The following is a 13,316-nucleotide window of genomic DNA, read 5'->3' as shown; positions in this document are numbered from 1 at the left end:
ACCTCCTCATTTGTATTAACAATGGCAAATATTAGTACTGCAAAACGACTGAGGTAACGACGACGGAAAAGACATCAAAAGGAATTGGTAATAAATAAAGTTTAATTTTCTAGCAGCCTTCATGAATTTTTCCTTGCATATATTATAAAGTTAATGACTGAATCATATACTTAAGCTCCAGTATTTTACATTAGTGTGACTGATATTAGAGGTAAATTTCAGTTTTTTAAAAAAACTAAATTTAACAAGTATAAGAGCTTACCTATTTCTAAAGAATGAATAATCAGATCTAGAAATAATCCAGTAAGGTGCAGTCTAAACATTTATGATTATAAATGTGTTTGAACCTGTCACAATAATGGCAGTACTATTATCCTGTGAAAAGTTTTTAAAAATCTAGTTTCTAAAAAATATAAAAATTGTCCTCAGAAACCTGGTTGAGGTCTTTCTCCAATCCCTCCAGCCAGCTGAAATACTGCCAAGCTCACTTCATATGCAAGGCTGTCCGCATTTTCCTGCAAATTACATGAAAGGATATTAGATGAGAAAGACACAGCATCTACCAGGTTACTTGCAACTTTAGGGGAGGGAGCTTTCTGATTTTGTTTCACTAACAAACATTCAAATGAGAACTTTTTTTCATCTTTCAGTAACAAATTACAAGACCCTCAGATAAATGGAAAACAAGTCACATTCTTCTAAATCAGGTAAGTTCCTAGTTAACTAATTTTATAAGCTGATTTGATTATCATGCTAAAGCTCTGAATAAATTCAATAGAACCTAGTCCTTAAAGGCAAGAAGGCCACAATCAGCCTAAAGAGTAAGTAACTCTTAAGGCCCCATCCTCATCCACTAGGGATATTTATTCACTATATTCTGGGATGGCCTAAGCTTCTGCAAAAAAGCTACTGTATAAGTTAACGGTAAATATCTCCTTCTGAGAGCTATTTACCTAGTCACCCCACTCTAACTTCCTCAGCTGAGCAAACACTTTTAAGTCTTTGACCCTATCAAGAAAACAGAGGCACAGAGCAAGGCTGTCATTTAAAGGAAATACTTTGAAAAACAAATTGAAAGCTCCGCGACAAAGATGAATTTCAAGCAGTATGGATGACGGTACCAGTTGATTTAGAAATGGACTTGAAATAACCAGCTATTTTCATAAAGCAACAGGACGTTTTATAAATGAAGGGAAAAAGGTTTAATCCACTTCAGGATGCATAAGCTTAACATGTGTCAAACTAAGTATGGTTTAGTACACTAAGTATTTATTAGTTATTCACGCAGCAGTTAGAAATATGACACTTTCAGGAAATCTAGAATAAATTAAAAATATTTGGGGGAATTCTGTTCAACTGTGTAACTACTACTGATGAAAATAAGAACCTAAAAGACTCCATAAATCTCAGACATTAGAGATTCCAACACCATTAAAATAGTTTTCTCTCCTGCTGCCTGCCCCCCTCCTCCGCCTCCCCCCTCCTCCACCTATGTTAGACTCCCACCGCACATTCCTTCAACAGAATTGTCCCAGCTTACCTGCGAGTCCGCTTCTGCATAGACTCGGACTATGTCTTCTGTGCCAGAGGGCCGGACAAAAGCTCGAGAAAGCCTGTACTTCTTCACCAGCTCATTGATGGCCTCCTGGAGTCCTGGAGGTTTAACCGCTTGTCTTTCGGCATCTGTGGTGCTAATAACTTGCCTGTCTGCAACCTAAGCACAAGCATTTCACGTTTGTTACCATATTACACTCCCTTTCAGAAGCTTACCCCATTCAACATAATTCCCACCAAAAGATTATGGCCATTTCATGTCAACAGGAACAGACCCACATTTCAGCTTATTGTACCACAAAGTGTACAGCACTGAGATTTCCACAGGCTGTATTATAGTTATTACTAAAATAATGGCCAGTAAGTACTGTATGACTTAGTCATTGATCAAATAATCTTAGGTATTTAAAAAAAGAGGGTCCTAAGAATCTCTGGAAAAAACTGATCTGAACAATCAGCCACTTCTGTGAGCTCTGGCTTCCATAGCTCTGTCTTTCGAAAATTCGGTTGGTGAATGTGTAACCTGGTATAAATCTGTATAGAAATCAACCAGCAATTTATCTGAAATGCCTTTAAAAAAAAATTCTCTCCCTTTCAGCCCCCAGATTCTACCTGTCAGCATCTAGCCTCTGGAAGTACTCTGTAAACCAAGAATAATGCAGAGGAAATATTTACAGTTGACTCAACAGGCTATCCAGGACTCGCTTCAAAATAATATTAGGGACATGGAGAGCACTTGTTGAAATCTGTTCTCTCTACACATGTATCTTTTAAATTTTTTATAATAAAATCTTTTAAAGTGATACATAACATCATTTATCGTAAAGTTGGAAACCAGATACTTCTAAATAACAATAGAATGGTTAAGAGCGATTCTGTAATTTTTAAAGATGTGAGAAAATAGTCTTTTCTATGCAATATCATCTATTTATAGAATGCAATTGTTTTAGTTAATTTTCAGAAAAGAAGTAATTTTAAAATCTCGCTCACACCTTAACTTTGAGCTGTCTGTTTGGAAGATCTGCATAGAGGGCGTCCCACTGCTGTACGGTCAAGCCCTTCAGAGCCAAGATTGCCTCAATCACCAGCATGTCAGAAATAGCATCACCAGTTGCCTGCAAGATGCAGAAGCAGAATACAAGCAGAGCGCAGACATGAATGCTTCTGTCTCAGCAAACCGATCGCCATGTCCTGGCTGCCCTCCCCCGCGCCCGCCGCCCCCAGTGCAGATAACTGACGGGGGGTAAATACAAACTACAATGAGGGAAAGGTATCCATGGAAGACAGCAGTAACAGGTCTGCCAAGAATACTGAAACGAGCCTGCCTTTAATCATCTTCCTGCTCATCTGTAAAGTGTAACTAACTCTTAAGGTTCCAGCATTAACAAACAAACAAACAAACAAACACTGTATGACTCAAAATTTTACTTACAACTAGATCCCTTTTGAGGTACTATGCCATGATGATGGAAGGCCTTATGCATGGTAAAGTGGAGAAATAGGCGCTTTGGTGGTAAGACACACCTAAAGTTGGATCCATACTCTGCCACTGAGTTGCTCTAAGTAAGTCTTCGTTTCTTCATTTATAAAACAGGAATTATAGTGACCCCTCTCCCTCTGTTACTGCAATACACAGTGAGGTATGGAAAGTGCCCAATATGTGCAGGACCCTCAAATATTAGTTCTATTGCTTTCTGCTGACCTACACTTCTTTGCTCTTCCATTGCCATATTCTCCACTCCAATCCCAATAATCTGACCCACATATGTGCCTTGTCAGAGACTATTTTTCCTGAATTCCCTTGAGAAGGCTGGTTTCAAAACATGCTTAGATACATTTAGTAGCTGAATCTGTTGACTCCAGCTATAAGCTACTCATTAATTACTTGAAAATTTGAAGCACATAAACATTGTCACTGCATTTCAGTATAAATCTAAATTGTTGCAAGGAACCTGCCACAACTTCTCCACTTTGATGTTTTATACAGCACATTATTCTGTCCATCTTCTGAATAATGTAAAAGTAACCAAGAGTCCACCACCCCCTCAGTTCTGACCTGGTTAAACAAGTCAATCACATTTTCAAGCATCTTAGCAGCTTTCCTTTTCTTATCATCTTCTTCCAATTCTTTTGCTAGTTGTTTTATCTTCATTTCAGCAGCTTTACTAAACAGAACCTACAATCAATCAAAGCATAACAAAAATCACAAAACACTATCCATGCCCCAGCCTTAAGTACCATCATCCCAACTAAACTGCTTTTGAAACTCTCAATGAATCTGGAGAAACTGAGGGAAAAATGGCAGCCTTAGAATGTATGAAATCAGTATACTACTAAATCAGAATTCAGACGATATTACAAGGGGGGGGGGGGAGTTCCTTTATGGATTATAAAATAATTGGGTTATCAAAATATAAAGATTACAAATAAAATATCACATTGGCAAAGGTGAATGCGCATGGCGAGTTTATGACGTTGCCCTCAGCCAGCTAAGCCAGTTCTGGGCAACCAGGGCTCCTTAAGCCTTATCTGTATCCATTTTACTTTGAAGAATATAACTCATTGCAATTAGTACAGTTTTCTTGTCCTAAATTTTTAAGGACATAAACTAAGCAAAAGTAGAAAAGAGGTTCATCTTATATATTACATTATGGCAAACAGTGCCATGGATATTTAGTATGATAAACATCATGTTGCTCAGGATTCCTGCCATTTTGAATTGCCTTGCCCATGCATGATTTTAGTGCCTTCGGAGGCCCAATACGAAAGAGGAATAGCTACACTACATTCAGCCACTTGATGATTGATATACAAAGTTTGTTGGTAAACTAAGATGAACACTGGTCACTTGTTTTGTGGAACCATGGCCATTTCCATTCATTTACCCTCCACCAGGAGATCTGAGCAGATGCGACAGACCTTATGGCCTGTGAAGACTGAAATATTTACTATCTATCTATCTATCTATCTATCTATCTATCTATTCAAAATCATTTACCAACCCCTGCATTAGATCACTGAAGTTATATTTTAATTGCATTTTCTAGGAACTCATTTTTCTTCTCATATTCATGGCCTCTAGAAGCCAATTTTGAATTAATGAAAATTATTTGACCTAGATAACATTTTCTGTTAGCCACTTCAAATCCATTTATGAAATGAGGCTAGGTATAAAAAACATTTAATAAAGAAAAATTCTGAACGTTATGAATATGCTAAAGACCTATTAATACACGTTAAAATAGTGAATGTTACGATACGCGAATTATATCTCAAACCTTTAAACATTTTCTCTGCTAAGAGCCATAAAAAACTTTATATGCCAATTCTAATTACTTTAAACTCATTTCTAGTTGCTAGTAACTTAATTCTCAACCTTTCCAACACTTTTCAATTCACCATAGCTACTGAACTTTCCTTTTGCCACATATGGCCAGTTGAAGGAAAATATTTTAAAAGGGATGTACAGACCATCTGGTTGTAGGAAAATTAAGAACTGCATGTTTCTGAAGAAACTATATTATGGGAACAAATTAGTATTATCTCTTCACACTCAAAGGAAGATCATTACAACCTAAAAGAGCCATAGTTTCACAGAACATAAGAATATATTAACTAAATCTTATTCTATCACCATCCCAATCATTTCAACAAAGTGGAATATAACCTATTACTACCCAGATACAGAATTCCATCGTTGACGAGAAGTGCCAGCTAAAGCCAGATGTCACTGCTTACGAGAACTTACTGTGCCATGCCCGTTTGCTTCAAAATAAACTCCAATGTCAAACTCCTGAGCCTTGTGATGCAGATGTTTTACACCAGTTTTAGTACAACAGACTGGTACCTGTAACACACGTTTAAAGAAACAACAGCAGTTATTCAATCAGCAAATATTCACCGTGTACCTATCATCCCAGGGAACATAGCTTCTGGAGCTCAGTCTAGCGAGGAAGACAGTTAAGCAATTGAAATACTAAGCGCTAAGTGTCACTGCGGGGGAGTGGCTGCACTGTAGAGGCACACAGCCGGGAGAAAAGCAGGGCGAGAGTGAGAGGTCCCTTATAAGATAATGAAAGATCCCAAGCTGGGGAGTGACATGATACAACTGTTTCAGAAAGCTCCGTGTAGCTACAGTGTGGAGAACGGCTTAGAGCAGGGGTCTGCAAGCTTTTACTATAAAGAGCCAGATAACTAATATTCCAGGCTTTGCGGGCCACGTGGTCTCTGTCACAGTCGCTCGATTCTGCCACTGTAGTGCGAAAGCAGCCACAGACCATACGAAAACAAACGAGCACGGCTGTATTTCAATAACACTGGAAACAGCTGGCCAGCTGGATGTCGCCCACAGGCCACTGTCTGCTAAGCCCTGGCTCAGGTTAGGTGGTTTCTAGGGCTAATCCCAGTAAGAAATCACGGTGGTTGGAACAGCAACAGTGGGTAGCAAAAGTCTCGGATGGATCTGCGAGACAAGCATGGCTAAGGAAAGACGGCAGCAAAACTGCAAAAGAGAGCAAGCTCAAATAAGTCTGGCATTTAATGGGATTTAGGAGACCTCAGGAACGGCTAGGGCTGAAAATATTTAATCCATAAGAGAATGTGTTGAGAAGGAATAGCTACTGATGTTGTTTCTTCAACAGGGCATTTTACTATAAGAAATTTTTGAGACAGAAATTAAAATACTAAAATAACCCAAACACTGAGAATCCCTATGAAAGGCAGGCAACTGGGCCCCAGATGGAGTCCCTTGAGTAAGTTTACTGTGACCATATATTTAAATCCGGGCACAAACTAGCATCCTCCAGATGTGTTTTACTTGGCCACCCACTATTTCTTTTAAATTCTGAATCAGCTGCCAAGACTTAAAAGGCAGGAAATTCACACAACAATTCAGATTTCCAGCTTCTCCTGAAGACTTTGCCCGGAGGGGGCAGCAGCTGGCCTGGGCACACCTTCCTACTCCTTGCCCGCCTGCTGGCTTCATTCACTTCCCCTACCCAGATCCTAAAGGAATCTGACTTTGTCACTCCTGCTCTAAGAAGAATAGAATGGCCACAAAAACTACTAAAATGCAGACATTTGAAAATGGATACACAAATGTTGGAAAATATTACACTAGCCAGGGAAGAAAAGAATAAAGGCAAAAAGACCCAATTTGGGCCCTGCAGCCTCTAACTCTTAAAGCAGGTAGCATGGTACAGAGGATAGTCACCTACCTGGTGGATGCTGGGGGAAAAATTAGAAACAAAATCTCCCACCAACCCAGACAACATCTCCACAGAAGAAGAGTAAGACAAGTTGTATTACTGAATAAGCATTAAGCCAGACTGTGATGCACATCTCAGGCGATCTGCTAAGAGACGGCGAGGACAGAAAGAAATTCCACCCTTCTGCAGAGCTAAAGATAACTAGTGACCAAGATCTCTCCTCAACCGAACGTGAGGGAGGCTCCTTTGAGCCTGAATAGGTCCTGTCCTTGGCCGTGTCTGCAAGAGCCCAATTTTATCAAGAATCTTTTGCTAAATCACTTTAGCCAGAACCCCCTACCCTCAATATCTGACTAAAGTCCCTACTCGGTCCCATCTGATCACCCAGGCCTGCCTTCAGCAAAACTCCTGTTAGGCTGGTTTAGCCAGAATCCCCCCTGGCCGCCCCCGTTCCTCTTCGTACTTTCCCATCCACCAACCCCTCCCTCACACCTTATTCCTTGGCTACAAAATCCCCACTTTTCCTTGCTGTGTTAGGAGTTGAGCCCCGTCTCTCTTCCCCGCTACAAAACCCCATGGCGATATATCTATTGAATAAGCCTACTTCTTAGGAAGATGTCACAGTACCTTTTGTCACACGGAGTTTGTCCTAAATCTACCTGATAACTGGAGTGGCCACTGGTGTTAGCTAACTGCCCTTCTGCAAAGGAATAGTACAACTTCTCATATCTCTCTGTCAAGGAGACAGGTGTCTGGCTCTAAGTGGTAACTAGGTGAAACTCTCAGGAGGCTGAGACATGGGATGCTATCTTCCTTGATGTTTATATTTCAAAGAGGTGACTCCAGGCCCTTATGGAAAACACTTCTGAACTGGAAAACTGGCCTATTTCGCCTAAAAAGGTTGATATTCATTCCAAAAGGACAGAGAAAAAAAATTGTAAGTTTTCTAAAAGAAATACTCTCAGAAAAAGGAGGGAGGAAAGTCTCTTTCCCTTTTTGCATTAGGGACCATTTAACTTTTTCTTATTTTTGATTTCTGTTTATCCTTGAGTAGACGACAGCTCTGCTTCATGCACTTCAACCTATTTATTTTTGTGAGGGCATTATTTTCCTCACAAGTGTCTTACAATAGAAGATAATGATGAAGAAGCTACCAGAAAATGGAAATGTTTCAATACCTTCATAACTTCTTCCAGGTACCGTGTTGAACTTCCATTGGCATATGCAGTTTGTACAACACCGAGACTCAAACTGTCTCCAATCTAGACAAAAACAAGGACAATTACCTTGCCATCAAAAGTAAAGACCCTACAAAAGCAAACCTATAATCAGAGTTCTAAAGGATGACAAAATTATGAGCCAGTTCAGCTGTGCCTTAGTGTTATGCAATAAATGACTCACCAAAAATTTACATGTATGCCAGAAAAAAAGCTAAAATACTTTTGAGCATTATTTAAAGCAATTCCACATGGAATCCTTTTTTTTTTTTTTAAATCACCTGATTTCGTTTATATTACTCCACGGTTTATATTAGGATTCACCCTTAGTGTTGTATATTCTGCGGACTTGGACAAATGTATAAGGACGTGTTTCCATCTTCACAGTATCACATAGAGTATTTTCAGCCCTAAAACTCCTCGTGCTCCACCTGTTCATCCCTCAGCATCCACTTCCCCCCAGCCCCTTGCAACCACTGATCTTTCAACTGTCTCCACGGTCTTTGTGGGATTTTTTTTTGCAGAATATCATATAGTTGGACTCATACTAAAATACACAGCCTTCTCAGATTGGCTTCCTTCACTTAGTAACATGCGTTCAAATTTCCTCCACGTCTTTTCATGGCTTGATACATCTTTTTTTTTTTTTCCTTCACTGCTGAATAATATTCCAAGGTCTGGATGGACCACAGTTTATTCGCCTATGAAGGACATCTTGTTTGCTAAGGAATCCTTTTCAAAGAAACCTGTGGTTTCTTGATCTCTTTCTCTTTCGTTTTTAATAAAAGTATACACTGAATTCCTAACCTGAGATTTCCAAAATAGCAAAACAAAATAAATCTCACGTTACTAAGCTTATCATAATCATAGTAAATAAATCCCTCAGAGGAGGAGATTTTCTATTTAAACTTGAGGCTCTGGGGAATGATGTTCGTGGAACCCTCATTAAAATATCAGTTACGAAGAAACCAAAACTTCATAAAGCGGCAAATCATGAAACTTTTTGCCAGTATAAAAAAGAAAAGACTGGGCTTCCCTGGTGGCACAGTGGTTAAGAATCCGCCTGCCAAGGCAGGGGACGTGGGTTCGAGCCCTGGTCCAGGAAGATCCCACATGCCTCGGAGCAACTAAACCCACGCGCCACAACTACTGAGCCCGCGTGCCACAACTACTGAAGCCTGCGCGCCTAGAGCTTGTGCTCTGCACACAACAAGAGAAGCCACTGCAATGAGAAGCCCGCGCACCGCAACGAAGAGGAGCCCCCACTCACCGCAACTAGAGAAAGCCTGCGCACAGCAACGAAGACCCAATGCAGCCAAAATAAATAAATAAAATAAATTAAAAAAAAAAAAGAAGACAAGACTACTCTCTTCAGGTTTCAAATCAGAGCCCCAGTGTTGAAATGACTGGAATGACCACTTCTCTGTGTGTTTTCTGGCCACTTCCCATGATCGTGCCTCAGACATTCGAATGACTGCCTAATACAGAACAATCTCCCCAGTGAGTCTTGCTTGAAAGGGCAGTCCGTCCCCGCACCGTACCTCCAACAGGGGTTCCTTAAGGAAACTGCTAATGAGTGCTGCTATCTTGTCTCCGTCCACGAGATGAAACTGACCATCTGCACCATGGTAGTAGTAAACTATTCTGTCTGCATCTCCATCGAAGGAACAGCATCTTTCATTGGACTTCATTTCGATTCCTGCCACACAGAATAATTCAAAATGAATAATTCAAATTAACTGAATAACTCAAAATAATTCAAAATAATTCAAATTTCTTCAGTCTAAGAAAGGGGGATAAAACTCAGTGTGAAAAGTTTTCGGTTTTTCTCTCACACCAGTTACAAGGGAAAATTCTTTCGGTTAAGTATTGATCGTAAGTGACCTTCTGTGTTACATGGAAGCATGTCCACTGTGACTTTTCAAGAGGTGTTTAAAATTATCCTTCCAGGGCTTAAGCAAAATTAAACATGTGCTAGGCAAACAGAGCCTGTCCTCAAGATTTACAAAAATCAAATGTCAGTTGAACAAAGTTTCTCCCCATTTGTAAACTGAAGCCCACTTGAAAGGAATGAATGTCTTTATAACTGCAGATAAAGAGCCATTACTATCCTTACATGATCGAGCAGAGGGTACAATCAAATATAAATAACTGGCGTGTTTTGTCAATGAGGAGAATCCTGACCATTTCTCCCGTCTGAAGCGCTACACAAACATATGTAATTGTTTCTGTACCTGAATGGAGATAATAGCTTCAAAATCAAGGGAAGAGGATCCATTTAAATGGAAAGAGAACAACATACAAATAATTATCCTTCCAAACAAAAACCAATGTCTTAAGCTTTAAATAGTATACAGGTTTACTGTATACAGGGCAAATTCTTTCACAGCTAAGTAAAAAAAGAGCATTCAAAATCTACCTAAGCTGAAACCCGATATGATACTAAAATAAAATTCCATTTTACAAGCCAGAGGTTTGGCAATACAGATTTCCCACATAGTGTTTTGAAAGCTACAGGTATTGAATTGAATGCAATTTCCCTAGTACCACAATGTCCTTTCTCATATAAAAAATAATCGGCAGTAGATGAGGTATGTGCTTGAATCCTGAAAAAAGTGATTTTTATTTGTTAACACCGTCAATAACAAGAAACACTGGTCATTAAGAGCAAAGAATTATAACCTGTGAGAGACCAATGGCTTGTTTAACTTGTGTAAAGTTACTGAAACCCCAACAGCTGTGTCACATCAAATTTTAGACAATGTGGCTGTTCCTTTGCCATGACAGCAGCGGATGGACAAACCCACCCCAGACCTACAGAGACTGAAACGCTGGGACAGAGCCCAGGAATCTGTGAGCAGACCAGCCCTCCAGGTGATTCTGATGCCTGCTAAAGCTTGAGACCACGGCTCTAGAATCCCACTTTGATTGCTTTCTCCACCAGATTTCCTGCGCCCGGTGAGGAGTCCTGTGACTGTCAGGCACAGAGCAGCCTGTGCTCCATGTGGCACTGAAGAGCGGGAAGAGGCCCGGATGTGTAACAGCGGCAGGGCTGGGACCAGCTGCATGACTCTTACTCACCTGGCCAGCCTGTTTGTGAGACTGGTTTCAGGGAGAGCGCGAAAAACACATCTTTCACGTACCCTGTGGAGGTTTCTGGTGACTTTTCACAAAGTCAGCCCCACATAAATGATTGAGCTTCCCTTTGGTCCCATCGTTAAACAGCTGAACTGACAGCCCCTGGGAGAAGTAGTGTTTCATTTCTCTCAGCTTCAGGGCCCCTATGCCGTTCGCACAGTCAACCTTAAGTGTTCTTTGGTCATCTCCACTGCAGAAGGCCTGAAAAGGAAAAGACATACGCAAGAAAAATTTCAAGTTGTAAAAGTGAAGCATGGCATATATATGTATATATAAACATCTTCCATTATTTCAGTTAACTCGTCTGCTTTAACCCAGGAAACAAAAGGGTACACGCATTCAGATGAAAATTGTAAAACGCCAAAGTAAAATGTTAAAACACCTTTTTTCAGACACAGACACTGCAACACTTTCACTGACTGAATAAATGATGGAAATGAAGCTTTATTAGAATTTAGCCTCCATTAAGCAAGGTCTCTCACAATATTATAGTCTGTATTACACGGCAGGCATTCAAATATGGCATGAGTACACAGATGAATGAGCAGTCATAACATCCGTCATCTCCTCAGAGCGTATTACACCACCGGGCACGTCTGCCTTCTTTCCTGTCAGCCTCCTCTCCTACCCTTCCCCACCCCAGAACGTAAGTTCTATGAGAGCGAAGGCTTGGGTTTGGTTAACTATGCCTGACAATGACATACACTCGATATTTGCCGATCAAATGAATTACACCCCTCAAACCTCGTTCAGGTTTAGGAGGTAATTCACCTCGAAGAAAGGCTTTCTCAACAGTAGGTGCCTCAAGTATGACGCCAACAGCACCTACAGTAACTCTAAGACCAAATTCCTCTGAACAAACACAATGATAACCGCAAGGACACCACTCTTCTCCCCCCGTGAGCTCAGAACATACTACATGCCTTGCCGAGTAAATGCCAACACAGATTAGCAGGATACAAGGCCCAGACCTTGCAGAGCCCTAAAAAGAAAAAGGAGACACGCCACATTTTTGGAAGAGGAGGAGGGGTAACAAATATCTAATTAAAGTAAATTGTTCAACTGATGTTATTTTGGTCATCTGCTTAAACTCCAACCACATTCAAGAGACTTTCACCTGTTTGGTAAGTTCCACAAAGGCTGTAGAGAGTTTCTGGTAGTAACCTTCTGTGGTTGCCTTTCCATACTGGCCGCTGGTATTTCGGCAGTACACCATGTAGTGCAGTTGGGGCGTCGTCAACAAGCCATAATCTGTCACAGAAATACAAAAAGCAATTTACCACATTCCTTAAGAAAGAAGAAAAGTTTAGGACTCACACTGTGTGAATTTCAGGGTGACAAATCCTCTTCAAAAAAAGACATCTCAGAAAACAAGAAACACTAACTGTGAAAACTATCCGGAAATATGTATAAACATCCACTGAAATCATTATAACTGCATGTCACACTGTGACATCATGCTTTATAATAAGAAATATACATTTGGTCTCTGTCCCCATTTCTGGCACAGCCTCTAAACCCTTGGAACCTCCTTAACAATAAAGGTGTCTTCTGTTAATGAGGTGACTTTTGGACAGCCCTTAGAAACTTTAGGATGGGGGCTGGCTGCCAGGGAACCAACCACAGGATTAGAGAACTGAAACTTTCAGTCCTCCCCACCCTCCTCCTCATCTCCTCCCTAACTCCAGGGAGGGGAGGATGGAGCAGCAAGAGATTGAGTTGTAAATCAACTATACTCCAATATAAACACCAATGGCCAGCGATCTAATCAATGACGCCTATATAACGAGGCCTCCATAGAAACCCTGAAGGATGGGGTTCCAGGTTTGGGGAGCAAGTGGAGATTGGGGAGAGTGGCCTGCCCAGAGAGCACGGACACTCCACACCCCTTCCCATGTAAATCTCTACCATCTGGCTGTTCCTGGGTTATACCCTTTATAATAAACTTGTAATCTAGTAAGTAAAATATTTCCTTCTATGAGCCTATCTAAGCAAATTAATCGACCCCAAGGAGAGGGCTGTCAGAAGCCCAAGTGATAAATTAATTAATTAATTAATTAATTTAAAAAAGCAGCCCAGGTGACTGGCATCTGAAGGGGGGAGGGGCAAGGCTTGTGGCACTGAGCCCTTAACCTGTGGGACGTGACCCTAATTCCAGGTAGATAGTGTCAGAATTAACTGGTGGTGGAAAAGGCACACA

The 13,316-nt window shown here is 40.6% G+C and overlaps 1 protein-coding gene across 2 annotated transcripts in view; it reads right to left on the bottom strand.

Annotated features, from left to right (window-relative positions):
- Window positions 1–79: 79 nt before the first annotated feature.
- The window catches only part of PGM3 (phosphoglucomutase 3), a 27,114-nt gene continuing 13,877 nt past the window's right edge, over window positions 80–13,316 (bottom strand). For both annotated transcript variants that reach the window (XM_036870990.1, XM_036870989.1), the window contains exons 5-13: window positions 12,234–12,367; window positions 11,122–11,317; window positions 9,520–9,677; window positions 7,940–8,023; window positions 5,303–5,401; window positions 3,611–3,730; window positions 2,547–2,669; window positions 1,541–1,714; window positions 80–515 (exon numbers count right to left, since the gene is read on the bottom strand). In XM_036870990.1, the coding sequence (XP_036726885.1) occupies window positions 426–515; window positions 1,541–1,714; window positions 2,547–2,669; window positions 3,611–3,730; window positions 5,303–5,401; window positions 7,940–8,023; window positions 9,520–9,677; window positions 11,122–11,317; window positions 12,234–12,367 (1,178 nt within the window). In that variant the 3' untranslated portion in view covers window positions 80–425. The remainder of the gene's footprint in view (window positions 516–1,540; window positions 1,715–2,546; window positions 2,670–3,610; window positions 3,731–5,302; window positions 5,402–7,939; window positions 8,024–9,519; window positions 9,678–11,121; window positions 11,318–12,233; window positions 12,368–13,316) is intronic.

The sequence above is a fragment of the Balaenoptera musculus genome, chromosome 12 (genome assembly GCF_009873245.2).
Source record: "Balaenoptera musculus isolate JJ_BM4_2016_0621 chromosome 12, mBalMus1.pri.v3, whole genome shotgun sequence".
Lineage (NCBI taxonomy): Eukaryota > Metazoa > Chordata > Mammalia > Artiodactyla > Balaenopteridae > Balaenoptera > Balaenoptera musculus.
This window is presented reverse-complemented; position numbering and strand designations above follow the sequence as displayed.